Source organism: Typopeltis vanoorti, chromosome 24, assembly GCF_054136105.1.
Source record: "Typopeltis vanoorti isolate ZY-2024b chromosome 24, IOZ_Tvanoo_1.0, whole genome shotgun sequence".
In the NCBI taxonomy this organism is placed as follows: Eukaryota; Metazoa; Arthropoda; class Arachnida; order Uropygi; family Thelyphonidae; genus Typopeltis; species Typopeltis vanoorti.
The window spans coordinates 36,019,216-36,040,987 of NC_143572.1; the positions used below are offsets into that span (position 1 = coordinate 36,019,216).

Consider the following 21,772-nt stretch of genomic DNA (forward strand, 5'->3'; position numbering starts at 1 on the left):
TTGCAAATGAAAAAGCTTTGTGCAAGATGGGTGCTGCGCTTGCTCACAGCAAATCAAAAACGCACAAGCATGAAAATCTCTTAGTTTGGAGCGTTTTAACAAGAATAAAACTGATTTTGTGCGTCGATTTATTACTATGGATGAGACTTGGATTCACCATTACATACCAGAATCCAAACAGTGGACAGAAACTGGCTGTTCAGCTCCAAAGAAGACAAAGTGGTGATTGTAGCTGTAGAGGGGTATATTGCAGATCTTGCTGAGAAACACTACAGGGATGGGATAATGGTGCTGGAGCATCACTGGAATAAATGTATTAGTTTATATTAAAAAAATAAAAATAATTTTGAAATTATAAATTTGTTTTTTCATTGTTAGGCCGAGAGCTTTTCAGACCATCCTTGTATCATGTATAGTCTGAGGTAAAAATGTTAAACAACAAAAGTAAATAAATTTAGAACTATCTATAGTTTGTTCTGAAAAAAATAAAATTCCTCATCCAGTATTATAAATTGAACATATTTTAAAAGTAAATATCTAAGAACAAAGAAACACTTACTTTTCCCAGGTTTGCGCACTTCTTTGAATAATGCAGTTCTTAGTTTAATAATTTCTGTTCTCATAGCTCCTCCTTGAAAAAACCCTGTAATTCCATCATTTAAGTTCATATTTACAGAGTACTTATCTCCAGTTGCTGTATCATTACTTTCACTCCAACCATCAACATGATTTACCACTGATTTTGTGCCTACATGATTTACAAGAATTACATCTAAATTTCCAGAAGAAGCCCATAATGATGAGGTACCAGCGCTAGAACTAGTATTATCCACTTCTGATGCTAAAGGAGAAAAAAAAAAAAAATATATATATATATATATTATTTAGAATTAAATTTAGAATATCTAGAACTTGGTGTTCTAGTCATAATATATATATATATTATGACTAGAACACCAAGAATTAAAAAATAAAAGCTGATTTTATTCCTACGACTAGTTTCATCTTTCACAGACTTCTTCAGGTGCAAAAAACATAGAAATAACCAGTAAGATAACCGTACAGGAACTGTTTCTAAACGGTACAAAAAAGGCATTAGCAAATAACTGTTAAGGTTAAGGCCTTGATGAGTTTAAAAATGAACTCTCTTTAACTGTATTATTAGGCATGTGTGCACGTTTAAGATCTCGAGCAGGCCAATATTGGATAGCAGAGAAGTGACAATCTGACAAGTTGTAACTAAGGTTACTGTTGATATGTACAGGGTTAAGAATTATTTCTTTTGATTCTTTTATTTTCCTTTCTATTTCGTCGTAACAATGCTAAATGTTATTTGACTTTTCCCAGAGAACTGGATGTGGGAGCCCTTCTTCGTTGGAATTTGTGGAGAACAAAACACGGTAAGATAAAGCACTGGCTCTTGTTCTCCTTCTAACTAGATTTCAACTAAATGGCTACTCAATGAAGACTATCAACAAACTCCTGTTCAATCCTATCCCTCGTTGCAATGAAGCTACAATTTTTATAGGAAACATTTCTATTCCTTACATCAGCTCTGTCACATCAAAATTGGCGAAAATTCTAAGAAAATATAACATACGGACTTTCTTCATGACACTACCAAAGCTATGTTCCCTTTTAAGTCAGCCGAAGACTAGACATAACAAATATCCCAGCATCTACCAGATTTTCTGCAATTGTGGTAAACCATACTTTGGACAGATGGAAAAATTAATTCAACTTTGCATCGAGGAACATCAAAGAGATATAAATTACAAGAGAACACGAGCCAGTGCTTTATCTAGCCATGTTCTGTTCTCTGCAAATTCCACGAAGAAGGGCTCCCACATCCAGTTCTCTGGGAAAAGTCAATAACATTCAATAACAGTTATGACGAAACAGAAAGGAAAATAATAGAATCAAAAGAAATAATCCTAACCCTGTACATATCAACAGTAACCTTTGTCACAACTTGTCAGATTGTCACTGCTCTGCTATCCAATCTTGGCGTGCTTGAGATCTTAAACATACACACATATGCCTAATAATACAGTTAGAGAGAGTTCTTTTTTAAACTCATCAAGGCTCGAACCTTAACGGTTATTTGCTAACACTTTTTTTTTACTGTTCAGTTCCTGTATGGTTAGAAGTCTGTGAAAGAAGAAACTAGTTGTGCGAATAAAATCTGCTTTTATTTTTTAATTCTCGGTGTTCTAGTCATTAAATACTAAATGAAATGTACTCAAACCGAGTAAATCAATGTATAAACATATATATATATATATATATATATAAATACACACAATCTACCAATAATTGTATGGACACTTTAGCAATTTACAATTGATACCAGCAGATGAACTCAGGTTTGTCCACGTTTGGCTTTGATCATCTCCTGCACCCTTTGAGAGAGGCTTTCCACCAATGTGTGTCAGACATCAGGTGGAATTTGTCTCCATCAAAGCAGCATTGAATTCAATGACATATCAAGGACCTCAATTGCCGCTTCAATTCGTTCCACAGGTGTTCGATGGGGTTGAATCGGGACTTTGTGCAGGCCTGGTCAGTCGTTTAAAACTCATCTTTTCATATCATTCCATAACAGCTGCAGCTTTGTGGCATTGTCATCTTGATAGTAACATGGGTCCATTCCATAAAAACTCCAAGTGTAGGCAGCAACTGTTTATCCAGAATATCAAGATACTGAGCACCTTCATGGAACCATGGACAATGACCAGTGGTCCCACTCCAAACCAGTTGAATGCACCCCACACCATTATTCCACCACCACACTTTACTGTGGTAACAAGCATTCACTAGGCTGCCTCCACACCCTGCCATCAGACTGTAAAAAGATGAACCTTGATTTATCACTCCAGAGTACAATTTTCCACTGGTCAGTTGTCCAGTTCACACACTCTTTGCACTAGGCTAGAAAAGCTGCAGTGTTCGTTATTGTAATGTTCAGCTTGTGTGCTGTTACTCTTCCGTGGAAACCCAGTAAATGGAGTTCTTTCCTTAGAGTATTAGTTCTCACCATGTGGTTACTGGTTCTCTGGAACTCATCACCGATGGTCTTGTGCCAACTGTAGCCGGATTTTGCATGCCACCCATCAGTCATTTTCGGCGGCTGCCCTGGATGTCTTGCTGCACTAGTGATGCCAGAACATCTCCATTTCTTGATCACATCAACAACTGTTGATTTTGGATGCTCCAGTTGAGCAGCAACGACACATCTGGACATGCCACCAATGTGGCAGCCAGAGATGACACCTCTCTCTCTTGAAGTCACTGAGTTCACATTGTGTTGCCATACCACCTGTATTCAACTGCTATGATGAAATACTGCTTCCTACTATCTGTACACTGGTTTTTATGTTATTAACAAAACTAGAATGTTCCACAACTTCAAATAATGGGTGTCCAGACAATTATCGGTAGATAGCGCATATAGTCATATACTGTAATGTGTTTATATATATTAGCAATTCATGATGGAAGCTTATTGCTGTTTTTTTTCCTCCATACATTTTTAAAATAAAATTTAAAAAAAATTTTCTTTCAGAATTCTCTTCTATTACCAGTTTGGTTTATTTGGATTTACAAGCCAGTGTATTATGTCTGTTAATTGCTTGTGTTCTAATGGCCAGTTTTCCTGCTCTGCAGGATGAAAAACTTGAGTTCCCAAGTTTTTCATCCTGCAGATCTTGCCGGTCTTGTACGGAGGTGTCAGGGAAACCCTGACACCTCCGTACAAGACCGGCTAACACACCTTCAGTTGAAAAGCCCTGATAAAGGTTCTTCGTGCCCTAGATGGGATTCGAACTCAGGTCTTTCCAGCCAAAGGGTATCGTCAAAACTGAGTGAGGTATGAAGGCTTTATATTACCAGCATTACACATTTCCACTCTAAAGAGTACTTGGGAAGGGGAACATTACTCTTTGTTAAAATATATAATTCCACCTCTTTAATAAAGAATGATTACTGAATGACTTTCTGTAATTAACAACATACTATATATATATATATATATATTCATTTGAATCATATTTATATGAGAATCATTTTTCACCTTTACAGATATAAAATGAAACAGATACCAACAAAAGAAAAAATATTTCCAGAAATTTTCACCACACACATTTTTCTTTTAATGAGTGTAAAAGGAAAACGACTGCTTAAGGAGTATCCAGTGGGTACTTCTAAAATGTTTGGTTCTAAGCTGATCTGGTTTTTATGGTATTTTGGTGTTATCGTATGTTTGCACTGGTGATGAGGACACTTAAGATGATTGTTGTGCCTTTTATGATATGCACATGTACTCAGTTTTAGGAATATGGGTTATTTTTATTTTTGTTGTGCTTTTTAAGAAGTTTGGGGTAAGTTTTTTTTTTTTTTTTTTTTAATCAGTTAGCTTGAATGATGATGTTGACAGAGCCTATTATTCTGGATGCAGTGCTGGTCCTTCCCTGTAGGTTAAAGGTTTTGAAAATTCCTAGTTTTTGGACAGGATGATAATGTGAAGTAGAATGTAGGTATCTGCTGCATGTGTGTGTATGTGCATGTACACGTGCAATTCTCTAAACCAGTGCTTCCCAAACTTCTGGATGTCAGGACCGCCCTTTGCAAAAATTAAAATATTTCACGGCCCCCCTCGAAAAAAAATCATAATAGAGAGATATATTATTATAATATTTATTGTATTTATATTCAATACAAAACATGCACAGCGAATATTGCAAAAATCAAATACAAATATTACATTTTTTGCCTCTTACCGTTTGGTTCTGAAGACGATGTGGGCTGTTCTGGTAAAATATGAAATACTGTCCTTTTTTTTTTTTTTTTGAGTCTGTTTCTGCTTCTTCTGATTGTTCGCGGGAATTTTTTTTTATTTTTTATCAGCCACTTATCCATCTCAGAGTTAAATTTTTTAATGTAGAATCGATCAAATAATATCACCATCTACCGATACTGGCACACCACAGACTAATAACATGAAATTAGTGAATATTACCCGAATAAGGGAATCATCAGACCAGGAACATTTTTCTCTTTTGTGACTTTTCTCCCTTTACGGTAATTAAGCCTAACGCGAAACAGACAGCAAAGGCAGGTTATTAAAACGTGCATATGATTGGTGCGGTATTAACAAAAGATCGCGCAACCGAAAGATAAAAGCATAGCTGACAATTGAGTTGAAATGATAACTCTCTTCAAGCGAATTCCATATGTGAAACTGCCATAACATTCATTATATATATATATTACTTAGTTTTAACACTTTTACGAATTTTAACACGTTCGGTTGAATTTTATTGCTGCCTTGGGAAATCAAACTCGTGCACATCTAATTAATAACAATAGTTTTTAGTTAGACTCTGTGTTTGTCCATGCAACATATGGTTTTGTTTCAGTCTATACAGCATAGTTTCTGTATGAGGGGACATGTGATTCATTAATTAGTGTGTTTTTATCCCAGTTGTCTCTAATTGCACTATTTGTTGAGAAATATATTACACAGACTGCTCATACCTTATTCACTGGCATAATAAAAGTACTTGTTTTTATTGCCTCTGCAGTATAGTGACTCTTAAGGAGGGTGTGTTGTTTACCACTGCAAGGGAGTTACTATCTCCCAACATGAACTTGTTTAAGCTTTTTTTCATGTGTGAAGTATATGCGAAACTTTTACTGGTAACAGAAAACTAGCTCGGATGACAGTGATAATATAAAACGAGTTTTGATATGTATATAAAGTCAATATCAACAGTCCCTGATTACGAACGCGTGATGAAAGGGACAGGAAGATTTGGAGCTTCCCTGGAGAGCATTCGAAGTAAATACAATTAACCACTGCTTTGAAATGAAACATATGAATAAGCAATATTTACTAATATTCATTAAGCACCGAAATATGCAGGAAGCAAAGTTTGTGAACGAACACCAATGTGTGCATTTTTCAATTAAAATATAAAAAATAACAAAAAAGAAATAATAAAAGTTAAATACGTTTCTTTTAAAATAAAAAAATCTACTTAGTCTCAAAACATTTTAAATTTGTTTTCATTATTTCACGGCCCCCCTCAACAAAACCTACAGCCCCCAAGGGGGTCACGGCCCACAGTTTGGGAAGCGCTGCTCTAAAGAGCTATATTATTTGAAATGTGGAAAAAAATTATAATAATGTTAATTATTATACAATACTTTTCACAATAATGTTTTATAATAACATTAATGATTACAAAAATGATTTTCACAATTCGTATCAAATTTTATGAGTTGTTCAATTGATACAAATTGTTTTAATGTATGTTGAGACTATTGGTGAGACAGAGATGCTGTATCCTACTCGTGATACTGATTCATACTATAAAGTAAAAAGAGTAGAAAATATCAAAATATATTCATTGCTTCATATATTTAGAATTTTTTATTATGCTACTGAATTAATACTTATCAATTTTACAATATTATGATTTTGGCCATTCTCTTTATAAAAATGTTATTTTAGTTGTAGAAATGCTGTCGCTGTTTTGATTAGAGTAAAACATGGACGATACTGAAGACACCCTATGTGACTGATCACTTCATAAACTCAGTAGCATAGCCACTTCTGACAATGTCCATTAATCTCAAAAAACAAACAAAAAAAAAAAAACGAATTATTTGTGAATGTTGTTTAAGAAGCAAGAAACATTTAATAAGACTTTTTAACTTACACTAAATTAGCCACTATCACTTAACCATCCAGGCTGGTAAGTTGGATGAGGAAGAAACAGAAAAAGAAATTCTGCTGTAGTAAATTCTGGTTAACGTATGATTATATATCTTAACATTTCCTTTTTTTACCTTATTATATCAAGGTCCTTTATAGTTATGAACTTTTATAAGGATTGTTGAACTGAAGATGATTTGGCTGGTCTCATACTGAGGTGACAGCATTTCTTGTCTCTCAAAACATACAAACCAGAGAACACAGAGAATGACTGGTCTCGTAGTTCAGCCACAATTCACAACCATCCAATTCAACTATATCATATGTTTTATGAATGATAAGCAGAATTCTGGTGTGTGTGTGTGTGTGTGTGGGAGGGGGAATCTGAGGGTTTTCTACAAATTTTTGCGGCATGGTGAGCATTCTTCATAGAAACATTTTGCTATCAATTAAAAAGGACTAATCTAATTTCCAAATGGATTCATTTATTCTTAAGTTAGGAATTCTGCCTTGGATTACTCCCATTTTATTCAATAATTATATGTTGGGTGAATTAAATTTACATGATTTTGTACACTGCAGTGCGTGTGAGAGAGAGATGTATACATTGGGAAGTTAAAAGATTTATAGAAGGAAAGCGAGTGTGTATTAAGTGTTTTGAGCGCAAGTGCCATTTGGATGGCAAGAATGAAGCAAATGTTAGTGGACTGCATGGGATCAATGGTAGAATGGAAAATGTTAATGTTGACTGTGTATTGATGGAAATACAGGAGAATGAAAAAGACCTAAATAAAGAAATAGAATGCTTGCATACTGTCCTTCATGAGACAAAGTGCAAAATCAAAAAATTACAGAAACAACAAGAAATTATCAAGGCTGAGAATAGAAAGAAGCAGGTGATCTGAAATAAGAATTGAGATCACGTGAACAAACAAAAAAAACAAGGTAAGAAGAAAATTATATACAAAGACTCTATGATCTGAGTATGACTAATATCATTAATTAATGATATTAGTCATGCCATCCACATGCAGAAACGTGAAAGAACTAACTGTCATGGTTGGCACTAATGATCTGAGAGGTGAGATGTATTCTATGAAGGAGGATGTGAAGGAATTGTTGAATGAAACAAAAATGAAGATTGAGAAGGTGAAGATTGTAGGTCTCCTACCATGCTCTATTAGAGGCAAACTGAGGAGGAGGGCGTTGATACCAAACAAATCAGTATGCAGAACTTGTGGTCCTCTGCTCAAGTTTGACAGAAAGAGGGAGGGGCTCATGCTGAGAGAGTGCACCTAAACAGTTTTGGTGTTAGTTGAGAGAGTGCTTTTCGAGAGAGAGCACAAATTCTGATAGCTTAAGCAATTAGGGTGGATGCAAGTGATGAATGCACCCATGAGGTGAGTGAGTGTGAGAATGACCAACAAGTGCAGAATCTAGTCTCTCAAGCAAGAATATTGAATAGGGTAGTCAATTCAGGAAATAAAGCTAGTTGGGGCCTTAAAAGGATGATGCAAGTTTCTATATACTAATACCAATAAGTATCAGGAACAAGAGGGGGAGTTTTTGACAGATGATGTAGTTACAGGGATAGAATGTGAAGAGCTTAGCATTTTCAGGGAGGATAGAGAAGACAGAATGGGAGAAGTAGGGGGCTGTGATGATAGCAGATGAATTGTAGCCAAAAAAGAATAGAAGATAGATGGGAGGGTAACTGATCATTTAAAGCAGCTAGTGTGAGATCAAAGCCAATAAAGACAAAATATACAGCTGGTTGTTGCTATAGGTCAGGGAGTTCCACAGATAATCTGGAAAACATGCATCGTCAAATTAGGACGAGTACAGGTTGAGTGATTATTATGAGGAACTTCAACTCTGAAGATTAGGTTACATTGGATTAGATTAAAAGGAAGAAAGATCACATGGAAAGAAGGAAATGAAATTTATCGCTTTCTAACAGATAATTGCTGTCGCCACTAGAGGGATTCGTAGTGTGTAGTGTTCGTGAAAGCTCCAGATAAGATGAGTATTATTTTCATTTATCGTTGATAAATTTATTTAATATTGCGTAGTTTTGTTTGCCTTGCGTCTCTTAGTGCATCTTTTTGTGTATTTTTGGTGTGTTATAATTTATAATTTGATAAAATACGTTGCAAGTAAGTATGGCTCCAGTACAAAGGAAAATGGCGGCCAGTAATGATGGTTCGCCATCTTTATCAAAGAACGGTAGTATAAAAGAGATGAGTCAGTGTACTAGCTGCGAAATGTATGCTTTGCGGAGTGCGGTCGGAGTGTGGTTAGATGATAATAAAGGAGTGAATGTGTGTAGAAAATGTAGTGAGAATGAGAAATTGAAGAGTATTTCAGATCGTAAGTGTGATATTTTTGTCAAACTTCAGAATGAAGAAAATAGGGATATGACAAGAAACGGCGAGGTTGTACCAGAGAATTGTGAGAGTGTGAATGTAGAAAGTGTGAATGATAGTATTAATGGTTTTACTGAGAATAAAAAAGATGAGATAGACGCAATGAGTGAGATCGCATTGTTGAATGGTGCGATACAAAGGGCAAAACAGCAGCTAGAGCGTATGAGCAAAAGTCGACTGAATGAACCAGCCAATAATAAAAAGTATGACAGGAAAAATAGACATATGAGTGTGAACATGAACAAAATGAAGGATAGAGTGCTGTATGGAGACTCGTTAGTACGAGGTGTGATAGTAGAGGATTTGACAAAATCGTACCAACCAGGTGCGACCATAAAGGATGTAACTGAGTCTATTAGAGAGCAAAAGGAAAGGGTGAAAGAAATGATTGTTGTGGCAGGTACGAATGATTTGAAAGGAGACAAAATGGAAATGATAGAAGACCTGAATGAATTGTTTGAGGTAGCAAAAGAAAAGCGTGAGAGAGTTAGAATGATTAGTCTTTTGCCACGGTATGACAGTGAAATGTTTAAAAGGAGGGCCATAATTGCGAATGACTTTATGCGTGGGTTATGTATGACGAGTGGTGTGGAATTTGTGGACGTGTGGAGCGAGTTCGATGGGCAAAAGGATCTATATAAGATGGATGGCTTGCATTTGAATGGTTACGGTGTAAGAAGACTTGAGAAAGTGTTGCTGAATGTGGTGGATGCGCAAATTCAGGGAAACTAGATTTATTAAGGGGAGGGGGAGTAGATATACAGTCCTTAGGGAGGCAGTTGAATGTAAGAATGAATATAATATGCCCGAGCAAATAAGGACAACAAATCAGAGTGGGATAGTTAATATAAGGCATCAAGGTAGGGTTGGGGCTAATAGGGGTCTTAAATTCATGTACACTAATGCTAGGAGTATTAGGAACAAGAAGGAAGAGTTTTTGGCCATGGTTGGCACTTCCAGACCATAGGTTATTGGTATTAGTGAAACATAGCTGACTCTAGATGATATAGCTAGTGGGATTGAATGTGATGGGTATAGTGTGTTCAGGAATGACAGAGAGAATAAAATGGGGGGAGGAGTATTGTTGATGATAGCTGATGAGCTCCAGCCAAGGAGAATAGAATTTGAATTGCAGGATGGAGAAAAGAGCACATATGAGGCCATTTGGTGTGAGATTGTGGCTAGCAGAACTAAATATACAATTGGGTGCTGCTATAGACCAGGTGATGATGGAAAAGATGGTGGTGACAGTATGCACAAGTAAATAGAAGAAATGAGTGGAAGGAGGGTGATTATTATGGGAGATTTCAACTATGGTCGCATTGATTGGAGTGAGGAGAGGACACACGGGAGGAAGGAATTGGATTTTATGCGGTTATTAAGGGATAACTATCTGCGACAGCATGTAATGGAAAATACTAGGGGTCAGAGAGTGCTTGACCTAGTAATTACATCTGAGGATTTGGCCGTAACAAATATGACCACATTGCCACCAATCGGTGAGAGTGATCATAGGGTCTTGACTTGGGAGGTGGCTAAAGGTGTAGAATTTTCAATTAAGACAGGCTACATGTGGAATTATCAGGCTGGAAAGTATGAGAAGCTTAGGAGTTTGATTGGTTCAGTGCCATGGCATGTACAACTGCAAGGACTAGATGTCGATAGTGCATAGGACGTAGTTAAGAAGTGTTTGCATGAAGCAATGGCTGACTGTATACCTAGAGTCCAAATAATAAATCAACTAGGGGTTAAATGGATGAATAATACCATTAAGCTTGAGCTGCAAAAAAAGAAACAACTATGGAGGGAATTTAAGGAGAAAGGTGACCAGCAGGCACATGAACGGTATAAAGCGCAGGCCAGAAGGGTAACGAGTGTGGTAAGAAAAGCAAAAAAGGATTACGAAAGAACATTGGCCATGCAGGCTAAAGAGAATCCTAAACAGATTTTTAGATATGTAGCAAGTAAAAGGAAAAATGTACATGGCAGAATGATTTTAAAGAATGCCGATGGTAGGGAGGTAACTGAATCAGTTGATATAGTTGAGTTACTGAGTGAGCACTTTGCAAGAATATATCATCCAGGTGGTGACATTGCAGAAACGAATGTACCAGTAAATTATACGGGAATTGTAGTGAATGAAGTGGAGGTGAGTAGTCTATTGCATAACTTCAATGTCAATACATCTGTGGGATTGGATGGCATACCAGCTCGTGTTGTACGAGAAGCAGCTAAAGAATTGTCAGTACCCTTGACCATTTTGTTTAATTTGAGTCTCGGGTCTGGGTTAGTCCCGAGGGGGTGGAAAGAGGGGAAAATAGTTCCACTGCATAAAGGTGGTTCCAAGACTGCTGTTGTAAATTACCGGCCGATTAGCATATCAGGAATCATTGTCAAGGTCTTAGAGAAATTAGTCAAGAAAAGAATACAGGATTGGATAGATGAAAATGGGATGTTGTATGGGGGACAACATGGTTTTGTGAAGGGTAGATCATGCCTCAGTAACTTGCTTACATTTTATAACACAGTGACGGCTGAACTAAATAGGGGTAATGGGTTTACAGTAATACTACTGGACCTTGCCAAGGCTTTTGATAGGATACCACATAGAACCCTAATCAGTAAACTGGAGCAGATGAGGATAGATATAGGGTTAGTGAGATGGATAGGAGGGTGGTTGAAGGCGAGATACCAGAGAGTGGTTTATTCAGGAGCGGAGTCTAAAAGACGGCTTGTGACTAGTGGAGTGCCACAGGGCTCCGTTCTTGGACCACTGCTTTTCAATTTGTTCATCAATGATATAGGAAAGGATTTGAGAGGAAGTGTTCACTTGTTTGCTGATGATGCAAAGTTGGGTAGAGCAATTATGAGTTCACAGGATGTCAAAATTTTACAGGATGATTTGGATAGTTTGGAGGACTGGGCTAGGAAAAATGGATGTCAATTTAATGTGCCAAAGTGTAAGGTTATGCACTTTGGTGTGAAAAGAATAGCAGCAGTATATCGCATTGGTGAAACCATACTCCAGGAGATTGATGAGGCCAGGGATTTGGGAGTGTTGGTGGATAGGGAATTGAAGTTTAGGGGGGCACATTGCAAAAGTGACTATAACAGCTCACCAAATCACTTGGCTTCTGAAAAATACTTTAACATGCAGAGACAAACAAGTTGTTGTTCCTCTGTATCGAGCCTTGATAAGACCCCATCTGGACTACTGTGTCCAGTTATGGGCACCAGGGTTTCTTTGTGATGGGGAGGAAGTGGAGAGGATCCAGAGACGAGTGACCAAGATGATAGCAGGTCTGTGGAATGAACCTTATGAGAATAGGTTGAAGATTTGTGGGTTGCAGAAATTGGTCGATAGGCGAAGGAGGGGTGATATGATTGAGACATTCAAATTACTGAAGGGTTTCTATAAGATTGATCCAGAAGATATTTTTGAAAATATGACTGGTGGTGGGAGGACTAGGGGCTATGAATGGAAGCTGGGCAAGAGCATGGTTGACAAGGGTGTTAGAGCTAGGTTTTTACTTGGAGAGTAGTGAATGAGTGGAATAAGCTTCCAGAGTCTGTTGTGGGTGCTACGACCATGAATGAGTTCAAGGCAGAGTATGATAGATACCGTGTGAATGTCGAATAGTTGTTCTTGACATGATGTTAGATAAGACCCCATCTGGACTACTGTGCCCAGTTATGGGCACCAGGGTTTCTTTGTGATGGGGAGGAAGTGGAGAGGATCCAGAGACGAGTGACCAAGATGATAGCAGGTCTGTGGAATGAACCTTATGAGAATAGGTTGAAGATTTGTGGGTTGCAGAAATTGGTCGATAGGCGAAGGAGGGGTGATATGATTGAGACATTCAAATTACTGAAGGGTTTCTATAAGATTGATCCAGAAGATATTTTTGAAAATATGACTGGTGGTGGGAGGACTAGGGGCTATGAATGGAAGCTGGGCAAGAGCATGGTTGACAAGGGTGTTAGAGCTAGGTTTTTACTTGGAGAGTAGTGAATGAGTGGAATAAGCTTCCAGAGTCTGTTGTGGGTGCTACGACCATGAATGAGTTCAAGGCAGGGTATGATAGATACCGTGTGAATGTCGAATAGTTGTTCTTGACATGATGTTAGGGCCTCCCTCGATGAGTCTGTCGACTCCTTGGAGTTGCCCGGAACAATAATAATAATAATAATTATTATTATTTGAGGCAGCATGTGATGGAAGGAACTTGGGGTGTGAGAGTATTGGACCTGGTCACAGGATCAGAAGAGATATCCATAATCAAAGTGGCCACATTGCTCTGAATGGAGAAAATGACCATGCAGTCTTGACTTGGAAGATTGTAAACCATGACGAATATTCTGTCAAGAAGGGGTTATACGTAGAAATGCAAGGTTGGCGATTATGGCAAGCTCAGGATGTTAGTAGTGCATGGGAGATAGTTAAGGGGCATCTAAAGAAGCAATATTAAATTGTATACCTAAGGTCAGGAGTGTTAAACAGGTAGGAGTTAGATGGATGACTAATATAAAGCATGAGGTGCAGAAAAAGAAATGCTGCAGAGGGTAAATAAGGAGAAAGGCGACGAACATGGTAAGGAAGGCAAAATCAGATTTCAAGAAGAAACTACCCAAACAGGGTAAAGGAAATCCCAAAGAGAAAGAATGACTATGGAAGATTAACCTTAATGAGTGAGGTCACGAGGTGACAGAAGCAGATATAATTGAGTGACCACTTTACAAGAGTATATCATCAAGTGAGGTTACTGCTGTGACATATGTGATAGAAACTGATGTGGGAACAGAGGTGGATAAATTGGAGGTTCTTCATATTGCAGAATCTCAATGTAATATGACTGTAGGATTGGATGGTATATCAGCTTGTGTTTTATGAGAATGTGCAAAGGAAATGGCAATGCTTCTGACCAGGTGCTTTAATTTAAGTATCAGCTCTGGTAAAGTTCCAAGGGAGCGGAAAGAGAGCACAATAATTCCTTTGCATAAGAGAGGTTCTAAAACTGTGGCAGCAAATTATAGACCCATCAGTATCTCAGGAGTGCTGGTGGTCAGAAAAGAACTAGAAAAATTGGTCAAACAACTGCCTCTAGCAACTCATTCTATTCATTCATCACCCCCTCGAGCAAAAGATCTAGTTCTCATGCCCTTGCTAACCACACTCTTACATAACTAGGTGTGTCCCTTGTCTTCTCACCTCTTCTCATATATTGTAAAATTTCTTCTTCACCAATGAGTTATAAACTCATTTAGTAACTGATATGGTTCTATAATATTCTCTGATTTCTGCCTCTCAACTAATTTTGTAATACAAACTTTGGTTGAGAGTTTGGGTTAAAAATTCCATCTCCACATATCTCGTACCATCTTGGTCACTACTTCTATGAACTGAATCTATAGAGAGTAGTGCAGATATGGTCATATGTCAAGATATTATAAGGACGGATAATGATCTCTCCATCACTACGTGTCAATCTGTTCTTCAGCATACAAATGACCCTTTGAATTATTTTGAACACTTCTTGCAATATGCCCTCTAAACTTCAACTCCTTATCTGCATCATTCCCAAATCCATAGCCTCATCAACTTCTGGCAGTCTAGTTCTGTCATTATAATACACTAAATGCAATCTTTTCATCCAAAAGTGCATTATTATTATATGGGCATTTTCATGGCTAAAGACTCATTGTGGCAAGTCCACACTAATAATCACATTTTGCTACAGTGAAGTGCCAACCATTATCCTTTGCCTAAACTGTCAAGTCTATTTGAATCATTCTGCAGGATTTTTACTTAATTTGTATTAACTACTGTCGTTCCTAGTTTTGCATTATTAATAATTCCCTTTCATTCCATTTCTATATCATTACTGAATAAATTAAACAGCAACAGCCAAGTTCAAAGGCATGTAAGCATACATATGTATCTATCTATCATCATCAAATTCCTAGCAGGTACCCTCAAGGGGTGTACAGGATATGATAGTACTACATGAAAAATTTACATCATTACTAACTTCCTATCTACAATTTTCCTCCAAATCAGTCTGTTACTTGTCAAGACTCCAACATTATCAGATCTTATATTTCTATCATCTAAGGCACTTTGTACCTTAGATGATATCAATCCACCTATATCTTGGTCTTCCTCTGGGAACACTTTATTGCTAATCTTTCCTCGCCCATTCTGTTTAGGTGACCATACCACCTGAAATTAGCTCTGTTAACACATTCCTGGATGCTGACAATGTCAAGTTCTTTCCTAATATCCTCGTTTTTAATATGATATTGCCATTGATGCCATCTGCTCATGCCTCTAATCTTTCTCAGGACTCTCATATCTGCAGTCTGGAGACTGCAGATATGAGAGTCCTGAGAAAGACTCCAGTCTTTGGTCAAGTGTTTTACTTCTGACCCAGCTCTCAGATCCATAAGTCAAAACTGGTTTGAACACTGTCTTGTATACAGCTAATTTAGTGTTCTGACTAATTTCTATCTTATTCCATATGAATTTATTCAATTGACTTCCTACCATAACAGTTTTGATGATTCTGTTATCTATTTCCATATTTAATTTACCATCTTCACTAAACATCGTGCCAAAGTAGCTGAAATGTTTTACTTGTTCCACAGGTTCTCCGTTCACAATACAGTTGACATTTTCAATGATTCTGCCTATTTTCATTGTCTTTGTCTTTTTATTGCTGACCTTCATACCATATCTATTACAACAGTTATTCAATTTAGTCAGGGAATCTTGCAAACTTGTAGCGGATTTATTCAGAAGTATAACATCGTCTGCATAAAGCAAAGAGCTGACATTAACAGCTCCAATCTGATATTATGTTTAATATCACTTTCCTTCATAATGTGATCCATATAGATAATGAATAACAGAGGGGATAATGTACATCCTTGTCTCACACCAGATTTAACATTAAGCCATCTTCCTGTACATCCTTCAATTCTAACTGCCGACTTAAAACTCAAATACAGACTAAGTATTGCTTGATATAATTTTCCATTGACACCATATAACTGTAGAGTATTGAATAGCTTCTCTCTTGGCACCTTGTCATATGCCTTTTCCAGATCGACAAAACTTAAATACAGATCTTTGTTATATTCCCATGCTTTCTCAACTATTTGTCGTAAAGTAAAGATCTGATCCTGACAGCCTCTATTTGGCCTGAATCCTGCTTGTTCTTCACCAAGCTTTTCCTCCATAATTCTTCTCAACCGTTTCTCAAGTATACTTGCATAAATCTTGCCAGGAACACTCAGTAGGGAAATACTTCTACAATTCTCACATCCAGTTTTTTTTATTATTATTACGTGACACCACCAGGGAGTCCAAAGACTCATCGAGGGAGGGTTTACTCTACAACTATCTGTCTCCACCCGCAATCCACCACCAACGGCATCTACCTCCCCCACCACTAGTATTTACTCAGACAATCACAGACATTCATGCCCACGGCGGGATTCGAACCTTGGGCCTTTTGGCTGGAGAGCGGATACGCTAACCACTCGGCCAGCTAGGCTGGCCATTTTATTTCCCTTTTTATATATGGGTACTATGAGAGCTCTACTCCAATCATCGGGATTTGTCCCTCTGTCCAGGCATTTTGAACTATGCAGTGCAGCTACTGTAAGACTTTTCTTACAGTGGCTGCACTGCATAGTTCAAAACCACCATCTTTCAGCATTTCTGGTCGAATATCATCTAATCCTGCTACCTTTCCACATTTCAAGCCTTTGATGGCTTTTTCTACTTCAAGTATGGATATGTATTCCTGTAATTACTGACTGTATGCCTGTTGAGTGTTTTTTACCACTGTGCTATCACTTCTTGTTTCATTTAGCAATTTTTCGAAGTAATTACTCCATACTTCAAGGATATCTTTTTCTCCTGTTTTCATGTCACCTTTATCATCTCTAACTCCTTTTACAGCAGTCTTTCCTCCATTTCTAAGCTTCTTCAACAACCTCAACAATATCTTACCACCTTCTTGATATTTATTTTCTATGTTCTTGCCAAAGTCCTCTCATGACTTTTGTTTAGCTAGTTTTACACAGTGTTTAGCTTTCTTACATTTGTCTCTGTATTCTCTAAAAGCCAAAGCTGACTTATTTGCCAGGAACTTTTGATATGATTTCTTCTTTTCCTTCACTGCCTCTTTAACTTCCTGTATCCACCATGGTGTTCTGATTTTTCTATCCTTGCAGACAACCTCTCCACATGCCTCTCTGGCTGAATCAATCAGGGTTTTCTTCAAGGCTTGCAACTGGATCTCCAAGGTTTGGTTCCTGTTCTCGAACTCTTTCATTTTTTCTTTAATAAGCTATGCATTTTAGTCTACAGTTCACATCTGAGAGCTTCTCAACTTTTATTCGCTTTAAAGCTTTCTTACATATTATTCTTTTCAATATGAAATTCAGTTTTATTCTGATCAAGATTAAATAGTGATCACTTCCAATTTCAAATCCTCTGTACACTCTGGTGTCCTGCACCAGGGAGAAAACATCACTATCAACAATAACATAGTCAATGAGACTTTTCTTATTCCTGGCCTCTTCTCTCCATGTGAATTTGTGCACATTTTTATGTTGGAACATGGTGTTAGTAATAACCAGTCCATGTCCTGAGCAGAAATCCAATCCAACAGATATTTGCCATTATTATTAGCTTTGCTCTTTCTCCGAATTTTCGCAAAATAGTTTTGTATGTCTGACAATCATTTCCTACTCTGCTATTAGATTCCCAACAAGGATCAACTTTTCCTTTTCCATTGTGTCAGTTGCTTTTTCTAAAGCATCAAAAAATTCCTCCACTTCTACCTTAGTAGAACTTTCTGTGGGACCATAGGCACAAATAAGTCTCATTGTCCAATTCCTCATTCTGATATTTGCCCACATCACTCTACTTGAGACTGCCTGCCATTCAAGAAGATCAGTCTCGTATTTTGTGTTGAATACTATGGCTACTTCTTCTTTTCCTTGATTGTTATTGCCTGAATATAACATTTTATATTTATTGCTCAGAAAGATCTCACCCGTTTTTGTCTTTTTTGTTTCAGTCACCCCTATTATGTCGATCTAGTACTTATCTAATTCCTCAGCTAGCTCCATTTCTTTGCCATTGAGGCTTCTTATGTTGATAGTACTGATCTTTAACTCTGGTGATGTTTAGTTGGGGTTGTGCCTTCAGATTTGTTCCAGTAGCTGACTTTGTGCTATTCGCCCTGGTTCCCTGGACAAAAGAACAGGGGCCTTTTGTAACCGTGCAACACCCCAGGCCAGCATGAAATTTTGTCATGTTGGAGCATCATTTTGTATATTGGTTTAAGCCAATAAGAATACAATTCGGTCGGCTAAATCCCTAATTTGCAGCCCATCCTCGTTTGTTCAGTATCCAGGTAGATACCCAACAAGGTGTACCATGAGAAGGTGAGGATTGGACATTAGGTCAGAAGCTCTGGTCGGTTCTCTGCATTCCTTTAAAAGCTATGTGGAGGTCTCCTCTCAGTTATACAGCTTTGACCCTTAAGAACCCCCTGTATGTATATATATATATATATATATATATATATATATATATATATATATATATATAACCTGACTACCATCCATTCGATATCAGGGCAGCTCTGAATATATTGAATAAAGAGCCAGTGGACCTGTGGTTTTGGACTGGCGATCCGATATGAAAATATTGCTATTCACTAACCCACACTGGGCTAGCACGGTGAATTTATGGCCTAACCTTCCAAGATGAATCCAACAGAATCAAAGACTAAAAACAAAATTTCAAATTCTTTAAATTAATAAGAATTTAATAATTATTATTAAATCAAGAATAGTAATTCAGAAATAAGCATAAAATCTCTTTCTTTATTGCTTATTTCTGAATTTGTATCTATTATATTAAAATTTAAATAAGATCAGATAATTTGAAAAAACCTAATGTCATAGGTGTGAACTAATTTATATATTTCGGAAGAAATGATTGACATTCAAATGCTTGGTATTTGGAAACATGGAATTGCAACAAGAATTTCAGCTGCCAGTCTTTACAGAACCTTGTTTTTGACTGTCTAAGTTTATAATAAATTTAGTTTAATCCTTTATCCAAGTGTGAGCAAACAAAGTTTGCGCCTGAAAGTATCTTCAGGACTGGGGTAAGGTGGTACAACACCGGGCAACTCATTGCAAAGGTGGAGCAAGCTAACATCACTCCTATCTCAGTATCTCCCATAATGCTAAACACATCTCCTTGCGGATATGTATAATGTTATGCATTAATGGAAGGGCCACTACCCAGACTAGTTTCGACCTTTATTGAGGTCTCTTCAGTGGGAGCCAGGCCCAAGTGGAGATACCAGGCAGAAGCATTAGCAAGGTCATCTCTACCTATAGAAGTTGCCAAACGGTGTGCCACCTTTTTATTAAATTACTCTGGATTTAGAGAAAGATGTTGAAAGTTTCTTTTTCACTTGGTTAGACTATAATAAATTTAGTTTAATCCTTTATCCAAGTGTGAGCAAACAAAGTTTGTGCCTGAAAGTATCTTCAGGACTGGGGTAAGGTGGTACAACCTTACCCCAGTCCTGAAGATACTTCCTGAAGATGACTGCTAGAAGGGAACTGAAGGAGTTTGAAAGAGGCATTGTGATAGGATGCTATATTGCGGTCCTATCTGTTTGGGCTATCCCAGGTCAACAATCAGTGATACCATACTGAGATGGAAGTGCAGAGAATGAACTGCAAGAGCTATATGCAGTGGATGACCCACCATACTCACTGAACGTGACCATAAGGTGCTATGAAGGATAACATGTAAAAATTTCAATTTGTCAGCTGACAAGTTGAATGCAGAGTTCCGGGCATCAACTAGACCACAAATCTGTGCAAACATTCAGAACTGAGGCTCAAAACATGGGTTTCCATGTTAGGACTGCAATATGCAAGTCCCTCATTACCTGAACCAATATGCAATGTCATCTTCAGTGGTGCAAAGAGCATATACATTGGGACACTGAAGCTTGAAAAGCTGTGTTATGGAGCAACGGATCATGCTACACCTTCTACCAAGCAGATGAACAGGTGTGGGTGTGGCAGATGTTTGGTGAACGTCTCTTACCAGAGTGCATAACCCCAACTATGAAATTCAGATGTGGCAGTGTGATAATATGGTCCTGTTTTATCTAGTTTGGCCTCAGGCCTCTGTTTGCGGTGCCAAAGACACCAAACTCCAAGAGATATCTGAACATTCTGGACAATGCAATGCTTCCTACTACAGAACTGACCATTCTCTCTTTCAGCAAGATAATGCACCATGTCATAAGGCTGCTGCTGTAACTGAGTGGCTTGGGGACAGGAACGTCACCACATTTGACTGGCCTCTGATCTGAACCCTACTGACCATCCATGGGATAAACTGGAGTGTTGGGTGAGGTCAAGAGACATCTCCCTCAGAACAGTCCAGAACCTCATTACATGCCTTCAGGAAGAATGGTCCAAAAGTCCCATCAATAACTATTGTACGACTGGAAAATATGCCCCATAGGATTGCAGCAGTCATCGCAGTGAAATGAGGTCCTACAAGTGGGCGGCATGGCTGTTTGTTCCTCACCTATGGTGCCTATTGACCTTCAAAGCTGTGTGTGTGCATGTGTCATGCGTGTACACGCGCACACACACACATACAGTCCAATGTTGTGATTAATGAACACATGCACTCATGTGTTCATTAATCACTTCCTACATACAAAGAATGTAAATCTTAGACTTCAATACTATGGATGCACTGAGAGGATAATCTGGGGAACTCTCCTCTAGAGACCAAACATGGTACTTTTCCAGCCACTGCAGGCCTCAATTAAGCAGGATAACAAAAAAGAATAATTTAATAACACTTCATATTATTAATGATGCTATGTGTGCTAAATATCATAATGCATTTTATTATTTATCTTGTATGTTTTCTTATGAAAATAGGATCACAATGATTTAAAACTTACATAGCACATTTGGCTTATTTCTTGTTGATAATAATACTCCATCTTGGTTCTCACTACCTGACTCTATGGAAGTTTCTTGTCCTAATGACTCATTTAAGAAATTTGACCCTGAAAAGTTTTGATTCTGGTTTGTGGGTGATACGGTATGTGGTCGCCACACTGGAAAGTCTTTTGGTAAGGGACCTGGTTTGCGTTTAGGCCTGGGAGAACCAAGTGAAGAATCGGGAGGACGTTTCTGACCACGTGACTGCGTTCCACTGCCTGTTCCTCCGCTTCCACCAACTAAATCAATATCAGCTTCATCTACCATCATACTCTGAAAAATACAATAAGAAGTTCTAAAATGCAGTGCACTATTTAAAAGACCAAAAGGAAAGTGTTTTCAAAGCTCTGCACAAATAAAGAATTAATTAGAAAAGTTAAGCATTATCCTATCAGCATAACAAATTCCCAAGGGGATGTAACATTCCCATAGTGCATCAAATATCCCTAAGAGATATTGTATATGAAAAAATTAGATCATTAATAATTTCTTATCAACAATTTTGTTCCAAATTGATATATGTCAGAACTCCTGACAGAAAATATTGACA

The 21,772-nt window shown here is 37.7% G+C and overlaps 1 protein-coding gene across 3 annotated transcripts in view; it reads right to left on the minus strand.

Moving 5' to 3' along the window:
- IntS6 (integrator complex subunit 6) overlaps positions 1-21,772 on the minus strand; it is a 292,395-nt gene that overhangs the window by 18,089 nt on the left and 252,534 nt on the right. For all 3 annotated transcript variants that reach the window (XM_090413384.1, XM_090413383.1, XM_090413386.1), the window contains 2 exons: positions 21,180-21,495; positions 560-841 (listed from right to left, as the gene is read on the minus strand). In XM_090413384.1, the coding sequence (XP_090269510.1) occupies positions 560-841; positions 21,180-21,495 (598 nt within the window). The remainder of the gene's footprint in view (positions 1-559; positions 842-21,179; positions 21,496-21,772) is intronic.